This window comes from Pygocentrus nattereri, chromosome 25 (genome assembly GCF_015220715.1).
Source record: "Pygocentrus nattereri isolate fPygNat1 chromosome 25, fPygNat1.pri, whole genome shotgun sequence".
Classification (NCBI taxonomy): domain Eukaryota; kingdom Metazoa; phylum Chordata; class Actinopteri; order Characiformes; family Serrasalmidae; genus Pygocentrus; species Pygocentrus nattereri.
The window spans coordinates 24,062,045-24,082,976 of NC_051235.1; the positions used below are offsets into that span (position 1 = coordinate 24,062,045).

General features: G+C 38.2%; 1 protein-coding gene across 2 annotated transcripts in view; it reads left to right on the plus strand.

Moving 5' to 3' along the window:
• The window catches only part of kcnq1.1 (potassium voltage-gated channel, KQT-like subfamily, member 1.1), a 54,772-nt gene extending 39,046 nt beyond the window's left edge, over positions 1 to 15,726 (plus strand). For both annotated transcript variants that reach the window (XM_017716419.1, XM_017716420.1), the window contains 5 exons: positions 6,301 to 6,376; positions 8,047 to 8,141; positions 9,500 to 9,546; positions 9,704 to 9,765; positions 14,631 to 15,726. In XM_017716419.1, coding sequence (XP_017571908.1) covers positions 6,301 to 6,376; positions 8,047 to 8,141; positions 9,500 to 9,546; positions 9,704 to 9,765; positions 14,631 to 14,813 — 463 coding nt within the window. In that variant the 3' untranslated portion in view covers positions 14,814 to 15,726. The remainder of the gene's footprint in view (positions 1 to 6,300; positions 6,377 to 8,046; positions 8,142 to 9,499; positions 9,547 to 9,703; positions 9,766 to 14,630) is intronic.
• The last annotated feature ends 5,206 nt before the right edge of the window (positions 15,727 to 20,932 follow it).

Genomic DNA, 20,932 nt, shown 5'->3' on the forward strand with positions numbered 1-20,932 from the left:
TCTTCAAATGCCTGTGTCAGACTCATGTTATCATTTGGTCTGTAAGCCAGGCAGAAAATCCTCCTCTGTCCTCTCACCTTGTTTACTTCTCTCATTTCCCTGCTAATGACTCCTCTCTGTAGTGTTCAGTCTGTTTACCTCACCACTCCATCTCTGCAGCATCACTATCAGTTAAGCTCCAATCAAGGCCGCAGACGCACCAAACAAAGCTTTTGTCGTCTGTGCTTAAGAGACGTTGCCTGCAGCTAGCGCTCCAGGATCAGCTGTCCTTTGTTTTACCCCTGCTGGTGACCATGCAGCACAGCAAGCCCAGGCTGAGCTGAGGTCAGTAATTAAAGGGCAGGGCCTTGTTTAGTCAAACACGCCCTGTTAGGCAGAGCTCAGTTCGTTTGATACATGTGGGCGGGCTCTTCAGAGCGGGGTGTTGATGGCAGTAATGGCGAGGCTGTTTCCTGTCCCACGCTGCACCTCTTTGATCTTTATTTGGTGAGCATGTCACTGTCATTGTCACAAGCACAACATCCGTTAGTATTCACACAGACAAACACGCACATCACGACCTTTAAACAGTTCTGGTCACTGGTAGATTACAGAAGGATCGCTTGAAATTGATGCGTTGCCTTTTCTTTTAACCACAAATCTTGATCTTGCACTAACATTAGATCACATGTTCACATGGGTTCCCCTTTTGAGCTTTGGCTCCAAGGTTTCTTCATCATGTTTTTTCCTTAGCACTGTTGCACCAGGATTTCTGTAAAGATTTCTTTGCTCTACACCTGATGAAAAAATGCTATACCCGTATAACTTTTTTGACATCTATGTTAGATAGTTGTTCCTTTCTTTCATTAGTTTTAAAAGCTTTTCTTTTTTAAAAAAACAAAATAATAGGAGGCAAACAAAGCAGTAGTCTCATTTTTCTTTTCACAGCTACACCAAGACATACCAGATAGTTCAAATATTGCCAGTGGTGAGCCAGGACTATTAGAGTTAGGTCTTCTTCTTGGGCTACAAATGTCAAAATGAGGCAAAAAACACTTTTATAATGTTACTAATTTCTGTTTAGCATCCTTATGGGATTTTGATGGTATGTTAGTGCTATGCTAACAGCAATTCACATGAATATTTATTATCTGACATTTGAAGCTTGTAAAAGACATTCTGTATTTTATTTCAAACTTGTAACTTGTATATTAGCATATATTTCCCCTTGTAGCATTTTCATGCTGACTCCGAGCTATGAGATTCAGCTACCACTGGTTTTTTGCATCTGACTGAAGCACATTGGTCAGGTTACAACTTGAATTCAGCCAGTGACGGATCTAAGACTTCCAGAAAGCCTAGAGTGACTCACAAAACTGGTCCAACTCATTGCAAATCAAAACATGATTGCTTGCTTCTACTGTGACTTCCTTTTTATATCTGTGGTTAATATGATGTGTTAGGATGATTATATTAAACAAAGAGAAGCTAAAATTACAGGCATATATGCTTTTAAATCCCTGCTGAATGTTACACATATCTGGACTCCTCTGTTTCTATAGTTTTGATTTATTTAATCAGCCATGTGGAGGTTTGCCATAAAAACTGAATAAATCATGTTATGAACTTTTAAACATATACATGTTTTTTGCAAATCATGCATCATAGAACTGCAAAGAATGTTGGGACACAAGCATCGGATAATCTGACAAAATAGGTGAAAAGGTGAAGGCAAGCAGGTGTAAATATGCAGATATTTGTTCAGTGAAAGTTGTGCCACCCTGAGTTTTTGCTCTGTCTGTCATCTGATAATGTGTAAACCACATATAACTACAAAAAAAAAAAGTGCTAAATCAACTGAACAGTTTTGGATCACCTCTTATGCTAGCTGCATGTTTTAAGTGAATGTTAAATGTTTCGTGTTTTAATTTTTTTTATGCATAATGGTATATTATCAGGATAGTCCAATACCAAAAATACATCAATCATGATTTTTTATAACTGTTTCCAGTGGCTATTTTAGACAAATGGGCTGATAGCTAAATCTTTTGAGTACGCTTTATTAGCTTTTTTTAACCCAGACCTCAAAGCCAAAGTTGCTATTATAAGTAACATTATTTGCTCTTTAATGAGCCAAACTGGCATTTTACATTTGTAAATAATATCAGTTTAAATAACATGAATCAAATGAAAATATGAGAGGCAACTGTTTCCAGGTGTAGCAGCAGCAAATACAGTATGAATGCACTTATCTGTCTCACATTATTTATGTGTATGTATTTATATATTAAATTCCAACACAGATTGGCAAAAATCTAAATAATAAACACTGCGTTTTCAGCAAAATTCTGCCAACTACAGTAGCCGAATGTGAATGCTCACTCCGTTCAGATGCTGTTTGTTTAAAAATGTGAATCTTTGAAAGGCAAAATGGCTAAAATGCTCTTCTTTTCTATGAATAGATGTTCTTGTCACCTGGCTAATGGTAAGAACCCCATGTTGAGTAACTCTCATCACGTCTTCTGCTGTGCGCTAGTGTTTACAGGTGTACATTTGAGTCCCTTATCTCAGTGTTGTCGTCCATCTCTCTTGATTTTCAGACAGACTTCCTTTTTTTAGTGAATTTCACATCTGGCTGCTATCAGCCAGTGCGAAATTGGATTGGGAAAGGAAAAGAGAATCCTCTCACTCCTTCTCTTGTTCTCTCTCTCTCTCTCTTTCACTCTCTATCTCTCTCCATCTCTGTCTGTGTCTCGCTCGCCCTGCTGGTCCCAGGGGAACCCTTTCTCTCCTTTGCCTAAGTTCTTGCCAGTGTTTGCCATTAGCCAGGCTTTGTGCCAGCACCAGAGGCAGATGGTGACCCTGATGAGGTCATGAGACCAGCGTTGCTATGCTGGTAACCAGGGCTGGGGAGAGGAAGTGGCGCTGCCTCGTGGACAGATGGGTTGGTTCCCATGTTCCATCCCCCTCCACTCTCTCTTTCTCTCTCTGCCTCTCTGACTCTCTCTCTCCCTCTCTCTCTTTCCTTTCTCTCTCACTCACATGTGTACTGTCTCTGCAATCTAGTGGTCTACTGGAATGACCAACGTCACTTAAGGTCTAATTCCAGAGCACGATGTTCTTAGTTATCCCTGTTAGGCACAGTGCCTGGATCCCAGACGCACTCCTGAAAGCAGTGGAGTGCCCATAAGGCAAAGATTCTTAGTCCTGGTCCTTTTGGTGCTTTCACTGCTCTAAAACACCTCATCCAACTAATCAGCTTGTAAACAAATCTTTGCAGAGTTGAGGAAGGTATTTTAGAGCTGGTAAAACACTAAATTGACATACATGAGTTCATGGCAGCAAGCTTTACAAAATTGTAGCAAACGTCCCGTTCAGCTTGCTGCATAATGTTGAGTTTCCAGTTTAGAATGCTTATGAGCTGAACCATATTGCTCTACCTAATCAAAAATGATAATAAAGTTGTTACCATGTTAATATTAGCTTAATTGCACGAACAAAATAAAAAAAAATCACCCAGTACATCCTATCAGTGTTAACACTCTAACTATAGGTATAGAAACTGAGTTACACTGTAAAAAAGATTTATTGGACTAACATTAAAAAAAAAAAACAACTAACTAATTTTGCTGCCTTATTTTTGAGTCTCCTTAATCTCTAAGAGTAAGTAAACAGAATAAGCTGTCTTACATTCTCTAGAAATTATTCTATTAGAAACTATTAGAAATGGAGGCTTGTCACTTGCATTTTAAGGTTAAACATCAAAACATTTTTAAAGTGTGTACTACAGTTTCTCATTAGGTACAATATAATTTTTGACAGCTTTCTGTAAAACTTGTCATATCTCACTAAAGGTCTGAAAGAATGAATTTGTCGCCAGAGCACGGATAGGTCAATTGTGCCGGGCAGATTTTCTCCAGGACAAAGGCTGGGGACAACTCTCATACAGCTTCCAGTGTCATCCCACGGGATGACAGCATTTTTATTGTCCTTAGATAGACTATGATTGTCTAGCCTCTTTCATGACTGAAGACAAAATAGCCAAATGTTCTCTCAGTTATGTAATGCATGTATTATCCTCCAGTGGAATGTAAGATGTGGGCCAAGGCTGTTATTTTGAATAATTGTGCTTTTCTTGAAGACAACTTGTTATTCATGCTTAGACATTCATATCAGCCAGGGTTTCTTTCTGTTCTCCATTGCAACCATCATTATGAAAATGAAAGTAGTTTGCTTGGTTGCTTTATTGAATTGGTTCTGCGTGTTCAACGCTTTTCCAGGTTGACCTTGTGTTTTATTTTTTTTCTTAACTACACTTTGAATTTATTTGCAATTTGAAATTAATTGAGAGGAATCATGGGAGCTCTAAAATAAGGAATGTTACTACATATAACTTCCTCCATATTGCTACTACTTACTATTGGTAACTTGCCTAGATCACTGATTCAAGCCCTGAATAGCTCACCAGGGAGCCATATATTGCCAGTTGCCTGGAGCCATGCATATATGTATTATCTTCCATTTCCCAGTACTTTCCTTGCCAAGGAAGATCCAGACTCCCTCAGGCAGCCGTGTCCATGAAGTCATGCAGGCCTCATAGCCTGCAGCCTGTCTAATGCTAATGCCTTTCTTTGAAGGGCTCTTGTGACTGAAGTTGGTGTGACACACACCAGATGGGAGCATTAGTATGGCAACACAGCACAGTATGGCAATACAGCACAGACCAGGGCTCAAGGATTGACACATATATACATGCCCATTCTTCATGATAAAGAAAAAATGCTAATTTTCAATTATACTAAATGATTCTATTGTAGAAGATAACAAGGAAATGTCCCCTCAGACAAACACTTTTGTTTTTGTGCAGTGTGAGAGTGATACATATGTCCCATATGTTTTATATACTGACCTCATTGTCATGTTCATTGAAACCAGTTTGAGATGAGTTATGCTTTGTGAAAGGCTGCATTATCTTGTTGGAGTAGTCATTGGAACATGGGTAAATTGTGGCCATAAAGGGATGCACATGGTCAGCATTCATGCATTCATACTGAGGTAGGCTGTGGCATTCAAATGATGCTTGATATTTGAAATCCCAATGTGCCAAATTATGACCCTTCTATCTCCGCACCATGTCCAGTTTGAGTGAGCCTGTGCCCACTGTTACATCAGAGTCCTGTTGTTAACTGTCATAAGTGGAACCAGATGTAGTCTTGTGCTGTTGTAGTCCGTCCACCTCAAAGTTGGATGTGTTTAGCATTCAGGGATGCTTTTCTGACCACCCCTGTTGTAAGGAGTTACTGTAGATTTCCTGTCAGCTTGGACAACTTTGGTCATTCTCCACTGACCTAGTTTTTGTATAATTCTGGGTAAACTCTAGAAACATTTGTGTGTGTACATCCAAGGACAGCATTTTCTGAAATACTCAAACCACCCCTGCATCTACAACCATGTGGTCAGAGTCACTTAGATCACATTTTTCCTAATTTTGATTCTTCATGTGAATTTTAAGTTAAGCATTTCACTACAGCAACATCCTTGCCTGATCGGATAATTGCTAAAGACTAAGCAGGTAAACAGGTTTTCCGGTTAGTGCATATGTCAGTACTGAAAAGTAATAACAATGTGTCTCGTTTGTATTTATGTATGTTAGCTTGTGTGATAACACATAGAAACAAAAAATAAATGGTTTTACCCTCACAATTAAAAAAAATGTACCTTGAAACGTTTGCAAAAAGCACTTTGTTGTTGCTGTAGATGTTCTTTAATTTTCCTACCAATACAGTACATGTAAATGTATGGACAACTACACTTGCTAACTCTCACGGTTGTATTTTTTAAAGGCTTTAAAAGCTGAACGCCTTGCGTTCCACTCTGTGAACTTCGTGTCCTAGTTGTGACCCCTGCTTGTGTCTCTCTGAGAGCATTACCTGAGTCTCTGCCATCTGCAGGGACTGCTTACAGCCTCACCTGAGGGTCTTTCCCAAGCCAGATAGGATTGATTTGCAAATGCTTGTGTCAGAAGTGCACTTTAACTATTGACTTGATGATGGTATTGGTGCTTTACAGCCTTATTGTTCTCACCTTTACTGGATGTCATAAAGCATTCAGACATACATTAGGCCTGGTATGAATTCAAACACACCCGGCAACCTGTGAGAATAACTAAAAGGGGGTTGCTTTTTCCATTTATGCTCTTTGGAGACACTGTTCCTAGCTTTGAAAAGCTTTAGGACTGCTTTCTCACTGTAATGTATGTTTCTCTCTGTCCTTCATTCATCAATCATGACTGCCTCAATAACGCTATACATAAACATCCAGGTTGCGGGAATCCCACCGCGCTGCCATTCGAGTGATCCAGCGAATGCGGTACTTTGTGGCCAAAAAGAAGTTCCAGGTAAGACTTTTTGATGCTTAGTAAATTCTGAAAAATTATTACTGTTACTTTGCAGTGCACATGTAAGGTTATCTGCGTTCATACTTTTAAAGGTATTTATGATTTGATTTAATCCTTAACAAACTTCTCAGTTATTTTTGCTGAGGATGTGAACCAGTGTTCCCCAGCATTAGATCACTTATCACCAAAATATGCATAATATGCTGTTATTACGTTTGCGTGAAAAGTTCTTAATTAATTATTTATTAATTGGTGTGTAGTGTCTCAAGCTGGAGAAAGTGTGAATTGAGTGCTAGCCCACATGCTTACTTTGGCTGGTACATTAGAGGTTACACACTAGAGGTTACACATGTCTGTTGAAGTGAGGACTGTAGGGCTGGGCTATCTACAAGAATATCAACATATTTTCTTGCTAAAATGTAAAAGAATTATCACGCATATAATTTACCTACTAGAAGGCCTGTTTTCCATTAGGCCTGTGTCTGTTGCCATGGTACCAGCCTCCAGTGATGGTAAAAACTCATTTACTGCACTTTATAAACTGTTCGTTCATTTATTGATTAATTTCATGCAAACAATACCAAGACACTAGTATTCCCACATTACTGAGCTTTTAAGTCTGAAGTGGACACAGGAGCAAATGAAGCCAAATCTTTGCTAAATTTCTGTGATAGGGAAAAATGTAATTTGATATTATTTGGCAGGATGTTTAAAATTAAATCAGGCATATCTAGTTCTCAACATGGATGACTATTGACTTTTAAGTGCTGGCATCAAGTTACTTGTCAAACATTGCAAATATCTGATTACATCGCCTCATTGCTTGGCCCTAGTACCATACACACTGTCCCCTCCTCTTGCAGTAGACACTTGACACAGGTCACAGTTTTCTGTCATGTTTTCTCTCTTTGTCCTTCTTCCTTCTTAGTGTCCTTTCAGTTGCATTTGCTTACCACACTGATGTATCTTTGAAATCCCCTCACCCCTCCTCTTCTCCTCCTCTCACACTCCTGTGACGCCGAACACACAGTCATGACTGTGTGTGGGATGCTGTTGGCCAGTTTCACTGTGTCTAAACTCATGGCAGTGTTTGCTCTTCCTTGAACAGATTTACTCTTGTCTGAATTGGGTACTTCCCACCACAGACGTGTGAATGTTTGCATTTTTTTTGTCAGACTTTCTTACTTAAGCAACTTGAAACCTCAAAACAAATATGTGACTTCCAACATTCTCCACACATTACTCAGTGACTTCAAATAAAGTCAAACAGCTAAGGGTGTCAGAGTCCAGGCCTAATCAGGTTCAAAAGCGTGGAATCAGCGCTTGATCAATATGAAGGTTTGGTGTTGGCAGATGTGGCTTCTTTACTTCAAAGCCGAAAGAGATCTTAGCTTTCAGGCAACCTTTGATCTGTGGCTGGATTAATGTCAGGTGATGATGAAAGTGCTCAAGTGTTTCTCATAATATTCATGATTTAATTGCTTACATGTATCCCATGTATCCAGTATGGCAATTAATCAGCAGTTAATTCCAATCATTCTGTTGGAGTAATTTGTTGATTATCTCCACATGCCATGCAGTAGTTTCTGCCCTCTAAACTTTTAACATCGAATACAAAGAGGCAAGTAGAAACAAAGCGCTGTGGTGTGTGTGTGTGTTTGTGTTTGCAGCAAGCACGAAAACCATATGACGTGAGGGACGTGATTGAGCAGTATTCTCAAGGCCATCTTCACCTCATGGTGCGCATCAAGGAACTTCAGAGAAGGTCAGCATGTCTAGCTATCTGTGAACTGAAGGCCTGGACATAAATAGTTCTGGTGTCCTCATTCTCCAAATTTCTGTACCCTCTTTGTAGGAGTTTAACAGACACACATTTCGTGATATGAAACGTATTGTGGTTTTAGTAATGCTTTCTTTTACAGTCATGCAAGTTCTAGGTATTAACCAGATGAGAATGAGGTACAAACTCCAAAGTACTAGGTAATTCTTTTGGGTAAAATGATGGTGACTTCACAACAGTGTACCTGTATTACACTGAAATGACAAACAGGTTCTTGGTAATAACTGGCTGAGTGTATAGTACAATTACCAAAATGCTGTGTAATTATTTTGCATAAAATAATAATACACAGACAGTTTAGATATAATAGACTGAAATACATAAGGTTCAAGTTATTAAAGGGGTCTTTCACAGATTTTTTCAAAATGATTGCATAATACTATAATTAAGGTACAAATAAAGCCATACAGAATAGTTTGATGTGAAATTGTTCATTGTAGAGAAACCTACCAACTCCAATGTATTTATGGTAGAAACCAATGGTAGGATGGTAGGAACCAGGAATTGTGATGTCTTCAACACAAATGTAGCCATTTTACTCACTCTTACAAACAGCCAGTGTGCCTACATGTGACCTTCATGTGTAGTTTTAGTAATGGTAAAATAGTGGTAAATCTGAGAATGTATATATTTTCTATACTATTTTGCCTTTCGTCTCCACCTTAAAGTTTAACAACACGTTAGGCCAAGACCTTCTCTCAAACCTATTGTAAAACATAGTCTCAGGCATCAGGCAATGAAGTAGTATACATTTTAAGTAGTATCTTTCCTGAGTTATCTCATTAATGGATAATTATTACCAAAATAACTACCTAATATTTTGGAGTTTGTAACTCACATTTCCCTGATACAATTTAAAGGACTGTGAAAAGTAAATGTATCATGCCTATATATGGTAATATGATACAGAAGTAAAAAAGAAGCAGTATCATTCATTTTGTTTTCTTTTTTTTTTTTATCAAAGTCTAATCACAAACATAAAACCACAGTCCCTGGTGAAAGCACGTTTACCACCAGGAAGTAATTTTCTTAGGAGATTAATTTAACCATTTAAATACATTCAAAGTGTAATTTAAATACATGCAAAGTGTAAATAGATTCAGAGTGTATGGAGTTTTTTTCTAGCATAATATCAAACTATTTTTGATGTGCGTCGCTAAACTCAACAAAAAAAAAAAAACAATAATCATGCTTTCCGTAACACTCTTACTTTCTTGTATAAGATTGTGTGACTAAGTAGATATATGAATGCATCTGACACAGTCTTTATTTGGCTTTCATAGACTGGATCAGTCCTTGGGAAAAATAACCTTGTTCCAGACAAGTTCAGGTACAGTGAGCTAATTTAGCTCATTCTCTGTCACTCATCTCTTTTAAATAAAACATTCTTTTATGCACACTTTCCTGACTGGCATTTGTCAGTATTCTGTTTTGTTGACATCAGTGTTATGTGCTCATCATTTAGGTGCTATTCTTATTTTCAACAGACCGCGCTAAAGACAAAGGTTCAAATACTGTTGGCTCCAGACTCAACAGGATGGAGGAGAAGGTAATGTTTTACATATTTGTGTTTGGCTAAACTTAGCAAGAAAAAGATTGATGGCATTGTTGTGCCTCTGAGAAAAAAAAAGCTAGTTTGGTGGAGATTCTTGGTTCCAGATACTTAAAATACCTAAGCTGCCTCTCCCTAAATGCCCCAGACAACGACAAAGAGCTCTGAAATATACAGTGTCTGATGTTTATAATCTTTTGCACATGTACAGTGCTGTACAACACTTTTAGGCAGTTATGAAAATAGCTGGTCATTTGGGCAGTAAGCATTTACTTGCTTTGAAAGTTAATATTGATTAATATTAGAATAAATACAAATACAGTACATTTTTTTGTCTGTCACTGTGTTTGATGAACCTTTCCCAACTGCATGTCAAAGAAGCCCAGTGATATTTCTATTTATCATCTAACATCTGGTTTGGCTAATCAGTGCTTCATTATATTAAATCAGGTGTGCTGGTTATGAAATTGAACAAATCCATGTGATGGTCGAGGGTGTCATGAAGAAATCTGTATCCAAATCTGTGTTAATAATGTGTTAATAAAAAAAAACCTTTTTTATGAGGGTAATGCTCCAGAGCACTAGATCATTGTTTTAGATGAAATGATGATAGGTTCCGAGACAGGTTAACTAAGTAACACTGAAATGAGGAAGGGGTGGGTATAAATGTATTTTGGGTAAAAAAGATGTAAATTACCAAGACAATACAACTGAAATACACTGAAGTGACCAACAAGTTCATGTTCACAAGCAGATAAAGGACAGAAAAAATTATTTGGTTTAACAAGGTGGAAAATACAAACATACTCACTAAATTTCACTGTGATGTTACATGTTTAAATTTGCAAGCAAGTCAGAAACACCTCCAAGTACCTGGTAGTTATATGGTGGCAGTATTGCACAAAATATAAAGATGCCTTTTTGCAGTAAATAGTAAGAACCAAGTAAAACCACAGTAAGAATCAGTACAACCCAGAGCCCAGATTCAGAATCATTTGTAAGTAATAAACAAATGCATACTATATAAGACTGTTTGTACTGAAGATTGTGAAAGGAAATGTTAATGTTGATATTTAGATTTTTTTATTATTTATTTATTCTAAAATTATATGTAGATTTTTGTAGGCGGTAACAGAGATACTGTATTAAAACACACACACACACACACACACACACATACATATATATATATATATATATATATATATATATATATATATATATATATATATATATATATATATATATATATATATATATAAAACAGATTGCTTAGGTCATTAAATCAATTTGCAGTGTACTGTACATATTTCACCAGGCTCCACAATTCTGGGATATGTTATTGATGGATTGATAGCATTTGGGTTGAAAAAGCTACAGATGTCATGGTTCACTCAGCAGGCTCGAGCCTGAGACAAAGTGAGATGCCTTCTTGCCCTTCATTCAAATGTCACTTTTTAACTTACTTCTCGAGTATTTCTCTGAGTGATGTGTGCTGATAAGGCCATTTAGTGTCTGAAAGGCACTGCTTTCCTCACATACACATGAATGTGTGTGTGTGTGTGTGTGTGTGTGTGGGTGTGGGTGTGTGTGTGTGGGTGGGTGGGTAAGTGTGTATGTGTGCGTGTGTGTGTGTGTGTGTGTGTGTGTGTGTGTGTGTGTGTGTGTGTGTGGATGTGGGTGTGTGTGTGGATGTGGGTGTGGGTGTGTGTAATGAGAAGGCTCTTAGTCTGACTGACAGACAGCGACTCAGGAGCTTTGCAAACACTCACTCTGCTCCTGTTCATTTGCCACTCTGGCTCTAAATCCCTTTACAAACACTTTTCATCCCAGACATGAACTCAGGGGAACACACACACGCTTACACAGTCATCCCTCCCTCCCTCCTGCTCTTTCTCTCCCTCCCGCTCTTTCCCTCTGTCTGTCTCTAACTCTCTCTCTCTGTCTCTCACTGTGCCTCTCTCATCCCTCTCTTTCTATAGTGGCTTCTCGAAGGCTCAGAACGTACTGAAAATCTAGGAATTTTTTTCATTTAAACATGGAAGCCAACAGCAGAAAGTTGTAGAAATTTTATATCAAAGAAAAGTTCTGACAAGTAAAATTAATATGAAATGTGAACAATTCTGCCCTGATTCTAGGGCACTACTAACAATTTTGAGACAAAAATGTCAAATATTTAGCATTTCCTTCATATTGTTATTCAGATAATATTATTTATAATGAAGCATTGTAGAAATAAAAGACAATAATGTGTAATAGAAGTATTTTCACTTGTGATCTCACACTTTTTGACCCCTCTGTATCTATATAACTGAGAATCTGTCTCTATCTTCATGTACATCTAGCTTAATGCAGATGTACATGAAAAAATTGTTCTTTTTAGTAGCAGTTTGTAAAATAAAAACTTTATAAATTGAACACTAAACACACTTTAAAAGCAAGAAAAATGATTTACTTCATTGGACTATATCTTCTCAGAATGTTATAAGATAAACATTTAAATGTTGTCTCCTCCCGAAGAACCAGAGGATTGGGTCTTTTTGTACTGCTAATGTCTCCGCTGTGGCCTTTGGAACCATTATATTTGCCAGGGAGAAAGTGATGACAGCATCCAGAGATGACAGGATGCCCTGCCCCACAAACTGTTGTGCTTCGTCCCATAATTCGGCAGTAAACAGGAAGCAGACAGTGTCTGAGATAAACAGGAACAAATAGCTGGAGCTTTTTAGGCAAACAACTGCCTGAAGCATTTCACTGACCAACTCTCTGTATTCTTCTCTGCCACCCACCGTGACACCAGACCACACTATCATATGGGAAACATATATGCTCAGTATTTTGTAACCGGACAAAAAAGAAAGAACTAAAATACTTATTACTTTACATCAGGTTAGGGTACATGTGCATGTACTATACTTATATTAAATGGCAAATATTAAGAGTATTTTGCCATATATTTCATTTGCTAGTGTTTTTTTACAATCATTATATACAAATTATGCATTTTTTAGCACAAGAAAAAAAGCAGAAAACATGCATGTAACAAAAAATTAAACAAATGCCTCAACAGCTAAACATATGAGTTTTTTAGTATGTCCATTCTTTTTTCAAGTACAGTCAAAATGTTATATAGTCAGTTAAAGACTTTCTTGCCCAATTACAACTGCCTACTGCGTTATTAAAAACAACAAAACTAGGTCATGTGGTCAGTTTTCTCAATACACTGGAAAAAAGTGATGTATTGAATTTACTTCTTTCAGATTAGTATATAAATTCCAAAATATATTACAACCCAGAAATTAAGTGTATTTATCTTGAAATGGAAATCAACTAAATTCCTCATTTTATTCAATGTGCAAAAAATCCAATCTATATGATTAGTGGCTTTGTACGAATCATGAGTGACCACACGACCCTTTACAGTATTAGCACGCAATGTCATGACTTGGAATGGCAGATTTGAAGCATGTCAGTTATTCACACTAAGTGGTTTCAGCTGGTTCTAGTCATGAGTCTCATTCCACTTCATTTGAACTGGTTCTTGTCTCTCTGCGGTTAGCAGGGTGTATATTTGTATATGTGTGTCTACGTGGGAGAGCCTGTGCATGTTTACGTGTTGAGTCTCATGCCATGCGCTGTATGGACATGTGTGCTCATGGGTGTGTTTGTGAGTGCGTGTCTTAACGCTATCGTGGTATAAACGATGTTGTTGCTCGGAGACAACTCGTCTGTTGATTTGTAATGGAGTGTAGACAGACTTGGCTCCAAACATCACTTAACGTGGACTGGACCTTTAACCCCAGAGCAGTATATCTCCATATGCATCCAAACATATATTATAAACATATGGCTGCCTCATGTCTGGACCTATTAACGAATAACAAACAACAGCAATAGCATGTACTTACTCCAAGGAGCTTCTAAAAGGGAAACTAGCTTACATTGTGAAATTCCTGAAAGCATTAAAAGTCTGGCTTTGTTCAACTGGGGTATGATATCAGCTTGGAATGCCAGCAAAGTAATTATCCAGTAGAAGTCCTCAAATATCTAACTAAAACAGCCAGCTGGTAACATTAATAGCTTTTGCATTTTAGTTATTATGCATAATAAGGACACCTTTAATCATTTCATTAATATTGTCCTAGAATGCTGCAGACATTCATCCCATAGCTGGTTTTAATGGCATGTGGATTCTTCAAAGCACATACAGAACTGTGCAAAAGTCAGAGACCACCCTTCATTTATTTCCAGTCAAAACAGCCATTATGTACAAACATTTTTCAGGAGGTGTTTTTGAGGAGATTAGACGTAGGATAATTCACTTGCGTATGAAAAAGGGAAGCCAATGGAAAATATGTAAAAACAAAAAAAATTCTGACTTGCCAGAACTGAAATTTTGTTAGAGAATTGAGATTCATAACAACCACGTAAGACCTGACTGACCACCAAATCTATCACCATCAGTTAAACAGTACTTTCATCTTTGAGAAAATCAGACTCTTGAGTTTTTGTCCATCCTTCCACTGTCAGAAGACAACGCTGTGGAACTGAAAGGATGTCTAGCTGTAAGAGGCCATTAACGAGAAAAGGGAACAGACAGAAACACTGAAGATTCAACCAAAGAAACTGCTGATGTTCTCAGAACAATGGACTGACCGATCCCGAGTCCAGACCTCAACATCACTGAATGTGTTTGGAATATACCAATATATATATATAGTTTTTTTAATTGTCTGAAATATTACGTATCTGAACGTTTTAGTTTGTGTATATTTATTATTAAATATTCATTAAACTAAGTGCTGCATAACTTTGCAGTGAATTCTCCCAACAGATTCCACTCTACTTTGTCTCTCAATCAGATCTCACACATAGACAAGACATTGAACTGCATTGCTGAATCCCTGAACATTCTGCTGATGAGGGAGGGTGAAGGAAACGAGGCAGCAAGAGCTGGACAAAGATTACCAGGATCCAACAGCCTGCCCAGCTATGACCAGCTCTCCACCCCAAGCTTTCCTTGCGCTCTTGAGGAGAGCTCCTGATCTAAAGTGTCCTTAGATCTACTGCATCACGGTGTGCCTCATCTGTGGTTAGGTGTGTCTTGAACAACAGAGGGAGAGAATGGATTGAGATAGACAAGTTCTTATTTAAAATCAGATCTTAAGTATGCTGGAAGTTGATTAGATTGCTTTTTTTAAAAAAATTGTGACCCCATTCAGTGGGACCAATCATACAGTCTAGGAAGTCACTCTGTTATCTCCCAAAAGCACATAGTATGACACTTTATGTAGTGCAGGTGATAAAAGAGCAACTTACTATATGAGATGAAAATGACATGAGGTGAATTTTTAAGCTCTTTGAGCTGATGCTGTTTGCTGACATGTCTCACTACTGATTAATATCATATCAATACGTTTTAAAGGTGACACTCTTAAAAATAAAAGTTCATTAAAGAACCATTTGTATTAATGAGATGTGCTAATGTGAAGAACCTTTTAAAGTTGAAAGAACCTCCTCATAATGGTTTGATGCCTATAAAAGGTTTTTAATACAAGCATATGTCCAGGCCAAGAACCATTTAGGAACCTTTATTTTCAAGAGTGACAGTTATTCTTTTAAGTGCTATTCACAACCATGCAGTATCATAAAGTGGTCAAATTGAGTAATATAGGGCAGTATTGATGTTTTAAATCGGGTTTATTTATTAAAACATGTATACATTGATTCACAATGCATACATGTGTAGATTTTCATTTTTTCTCGCTGTACTGGTGTTTTTTCTAAAGTATGAGCCAAATGTCATTGTTTGTTTATTCTTGAAGCAACACTACTGAATCAGTGCGTCAGACCTCCTTAGGCCATTGATTTTTATCATTTCTTTTTTTTCTTTTTCATCTTTCCGTCATGAATGAGACCTTCAGTTCTCATCAATAAATATTAACCAGCACCAAAATATTTATTTGTATTAGTTTTCAATGGGTTTCCATTATTACGTCAGACCACATCACCATTCAAATCCTAGACAGACGTCCACGAGTTTCCCGCTCTTTTTCCCTGACCACGGGCCTTAGTGGTTTGGTGGCAGAGGTGGTGGTGTGGAGGCATTTATGGCATTCAGGAACAGTTGTAGTCCTTTTTCCAAAAGTCTGTCAGTGATGCTTGAATTCCTTTAGTGCATCGTGACAGATCAATGACTTATGCAGCACACGACCATATGGGCAGCACCGCGACCTATGACCTTAATACAATACCTTTGGTCTTTTGGGTTAGGGGCCTTGTTGCCATGGGGATGACTCGATTATGCACTCGCTGACCCTCTCTTGTGAAGGAACATGCCTGTTTCTCTGCTTTTTTCATTCATTGCTTATCATGTGGACTAGTATTGCTTGAAAAAATAAATGCGCTCGCCATCCTCAGGAACTGACCGGTGCGAAAGAAGACGATACAGTTATACTTAATTCATTCCTGATAAGAGACAGTGACTTAAATAGATTATTTGAAAGGCAAATTCAGAATAATTTTAATATCTTGCATTTGGTAGGAATCTTTTTGTCACCCATTGGTGAAAGACAATGAAACATAAACCGTGGCTTCTGTAGAATTTACAGCAAATTTTATGTTTCTTTGTCTAATGTTAAACTAATAAATAAAATGCAAATTAATAAAAATTGTTTAACTTATTTGTGTATTTATAAAATCTTATTTCTAAGGAAAATGCATACTGGGTCTTAAAGACAAGTCCTTATTTAGAACTTTTAGACTTACTAAAATATTGTGTAAAACTTTTTTTAAATCAAAATTTGACACTATAATTTTTTGTATTCTTCTTTAGTTTAAGAGTAAAAGAGATGTTCTGTATAGTACTGAAAATGATTCTTTGACTCAGTAGTGAGAGGAACGGTTTTTGGTGAAAAAACTTTCTTTTTGGTATTAAATAATTTCTTGAAAGGTTCTTCAAAAAAACAAACAAACATGCAAAACAATTCTTAGAGGACAACCGCACCCTTAAAAGGTTTTTCAGGGGATCTTTAGCAAAGGCTCTGGTTATATAGAGAACCATGACAACTCAAATGCTTAATTCTTAAATGTCTCTCTTTGTATGATGAAATGGTTCTTCTCGAATAATAATAATAATACATTTTATTTATAAAGCGCCTTTCAAGAGACTCAAGGACACTGTACAGTAAAGTGCGAAAAACAACAAACATAAAAACGAGATAAAACAATTGTTATAACAATAAAAATATGGGAGAAAGAGCATAAAAATAAAACATAAGATAATAATAAAAACACAAGAAAGATGAGCTGCTCACTCATATGCTATCCAGAAAAGATGGGTTTTAAGACTGGCCTTGAACAATGATAATAAGTACAGGTACGCAGCTCTAGTGGGAGTCCATTCCAGAGTTTGGGGCCAACAACACTAAACGCTCTATCACCTTCTCTGTGATAGAACCGCTATTGTTTATGGCTCTTTTACAGAAATGTCGCACCAAAAATTTCTTTGCTTAGAGTGCAGGCAACTAGTGCAGATGGTTCTTTGAGTTGTTATGGTTCTATATATAACCATTACAAGAAATCTAGCAGAACCCCTTTTTAAGAAAGTAGTCCTTCCCATCTTCCATAGGATGGCATAACGTGAAGTGCTGTTCTGAGGTATATTATGTCAAAAGGAAAGTAACAATTGCATTGTCATTACAAAACTTCTGCATGCGAGTTCCTGATTGTGGCTTTAGTCAGCTGTTTCTTGCAGAGCATCAAAATTAGTGAAAACTGCATTGCTTGTACATTGGCTTCACAGTTGTGCAAATCAAAGCATTTCTGTGTGATGTTGCTTCTTCCCTCATCTACTGAAGATATATACATACAATCATCCAGGCAGGAATGCACACGACAAGCATGCCTCAAAGCTATTGCTGTGTCACAATGGCTCAAAGGAGTCTGAAGATCATATAGGCCTGATAGAGCTGGTTTCTAACATAGAAGGATTTAAACCCTTGAAATGGAGCAGAGGAGATGAGTGACAAGAGAGAAGCGTTGTCACGGTGTTAGTTGTCCTTTGGAGTTTGCTACCCCATGTCAAGACAACTATGTCAACAGTGGAGGCTACGGGACAACAGTCTTGGCAGGCACCATAGAGAGCGGGCTTGCTACAGTGGGGGTCTGGGCCATATGCCGCCACATAAATGATGGGCCTTTGTTATGCGTTTAAAAGGACGCACTGCTGCCACTTTCTCTGAGACTGCTGAGCAAACTTTGGGACCAAATGCCATTAATCCAAGCTAGTGAACCCATAGAGGTGTATCCAGCCTTGAAGACACAGCTTGCCAGTGCCTCGGCTAGTTTTATGGGCCAAATGATTCGGAGAGAAAAAGAAGCGCTCCGAAATGAACGGAGGCTGAAATACTGGGAAGATGGATGGTTTGATGGTTTGGCGGCAACTTGGCAGAATGGTAGAGTCTTAAAAGGGGTTAACAGTGCTGAGAGAGTGATTTGCTCTGTGGCCGAGGGGTTAAATCCCTGAATCCTAAATCCTGAGATTGTTTGATTGGGTGATTTGAAATTAAACCCTGTGTGTTATGTTGGTGTAAAATCTTAAACTGTAAACCACAGAGTGCTTTTTTTGTGCCATTTCACTGGCAGAATTTTCAGAATGTATTTGAACCTTAGAAATATGTGCTTTAAATTGTGATTTTAAGCTAATGTCCAGACTTAATTTGCTTAAAATCTCAGTAAAACCAGCTGAAAAAAATGTGGAATTGAGAGCTAATTTCATTGAGGTTCATACAGATTGCTAGGGGCTGAACAACTGTGGCTCTTTGGGATTTCTGCTAGTCAAATTGGCGGTCCCAAGAGCCTGAGGAAATCATCCATCTGCTCCCACAGATAATAGCAAAGCATACTGACAACCCTAACAATCTGGACATAATGATTTTAGTGTAAAAGATCAAATAATGAAGTCCCACTTCAAACCCTTGGGGGCTTCAACCCAAAAAAACAGGTTTCAGCTACACCAGCCACATAAAATCACAGTTACTCCTAATGTTATCATCGTTATTGTTATAAACCTGCAATACAAAACCAAAGCACCTCCATCCATTACTATTCATTATATCCACATCTCACTTTGGATTTTCAGTGTGGTTTTCACCATTTAACAGCTTTGATGATGAAAGGCCAGGAGGGTCTTTTCTTTTTAAATCGCTAAGGCAGAGACTGATCCTTCAGCTGGATTTGGGAATTTAATGCCATCAGCTGATACTGAGAGGAGCCTCTGATCAGTAGCTAGTTAGATGGGGGCTCCAATCCCTCACATCCAATCCCCAGGCTGCTTTTTGAAGGCCTGCAGGGGCAGATCTTTGGTTTCTCCCGCACGCGACTAGAAGCAAACGGGGGATTTTGGACAGCAGTATGTGAAGAAGCATCAATAGGAGCAGTGGGAGCATTAATAGGAGCAATAGGAACACTGGGAGCAGGAGGAGCAGTAGGAGCAGTAGGAGTGTGCATTAAGGGCCACGAGCTCATTTGCAGGTGAATGATGGCACTCGCTTCGCCTTTGGCTCCCTTTGTTCCGCTTCGCCTTGTTTTTGGTGCCAGATGGTCAAAGAAATGCAAAAAAAGCCTTTAGCGGACGAGACCCCACCCACAGACTTCAATATTAAAGATTAACGACTGAAGACACAAACCCGCATCGCTCGCTTTGACTTTTCATTTCGTTTATATGTAACGTTTAGAGCCTCAATGTTCAATTTACTCAAAGAAACAGAAAAATATCCCGACTTTTGCTAGAATCAGACAGTTAGACTCAAAAGAAGAACGACGAGAAAGAAAGAACGAACGAAAGAAAGAAGGAGGGAGAGAAAGGAGGCAATGACTCGCGGGTGAAGATGAGAAATCTTTCTGTTAAAAAGCCCGAATCGGACATTTTTAGTCCTGAACTGAAGCGAAAGTTGAGAATAACGGGGAGAAGTTCTCTCCGCATTTCGCCCTTTTCTGACCGCCGCCCCGTCCAGCGGCTCCGGGTCTTTACGATGAAAGTAAAACTTTCTAAGGGATGTAAGTGAAATAAACCGTTTCTAGAGGTGTTGATCAATTCAGATTTACGTCTTTAATCTCATTAAAACATGGCACGTTTTTAACCGTTATTTGTTTATTTATTTAATTAATTATTCGTTCTTAATTTGTGTTGTTCTTAACACTTGAACTGAGTTATAAAAGTAAAAAAAAAGTTCCTGTGTTCAAAGGATTACTCACCGACGAGAAAAAAAAAACAAATAAAAACAACATTAAATTATATGCATAATAAAAGTCCGTCCAGTCTCTGCTGTTGATCTTCGTTCGAGTTCGCAGGTGAGTCGTTTAACACACACATATGTACATTTTATATGTATTTTATATTATATTATAGTTTTTTTGTGGGTAACTTTTTGTTTTTTATTTGTTTTTGTTGTGGCGTTTTGGGGCTTTTTGTTTGTTTTTTTCTATTTTTATTTTCTTTTGATGTTGTATTATGTAGAGTTGTAAAGGCTATGGTTATTTATTGTTGTATATTAGTATATTCATTCATACCACTACGTTATTCAGATGATGTGTTTACGTATGGAGTGATTATAGGAGTGTGTGAGAAAAGGCGTATTTGTGTGTGTGTGTAGTGTCTGTAGGATCCCTGTGTGTGTGTGTTGGGGGGTGGGGGTCGGTGCTGGGTGGGGATAGGGGTATTTATGTGTGCAGGATCTGTGCTGGTGGGGGTGGGGAGGCAGGTGGCTGCCGTGTAGCAGGAGTCTGCGTGTTTTTTTGTCCCGCTGCCTTTGGTAAGTGTTTCATTAGCGGGCTCTCTGAGAGGGGGATGAGAATGAAGGTCTTACGGGGACAAAGCGGGGCTCCGAGGGCACCTGCCTCCTTCATTATGGAGAGAAAAGGCCCTTTAAATCCTGACCACAGCGCAGCTGCCCTCCTCCCTATCAGCGCCGCGCGCACAACAGCTGAGTGCGCCGCGCGCACGAGCAAAAGTCCTCTTTACTAACACACATCCAAGAAAAAAAAGTTCAGGGTAAACATGTCTTACACCCGACCCCCAAATACTGTACCCCCCCCTTCTCACACTTCAAAAAAGAGACAATGCCAGCATGTAAACAAAAATAGAATTTATTTTTTTGTTTGT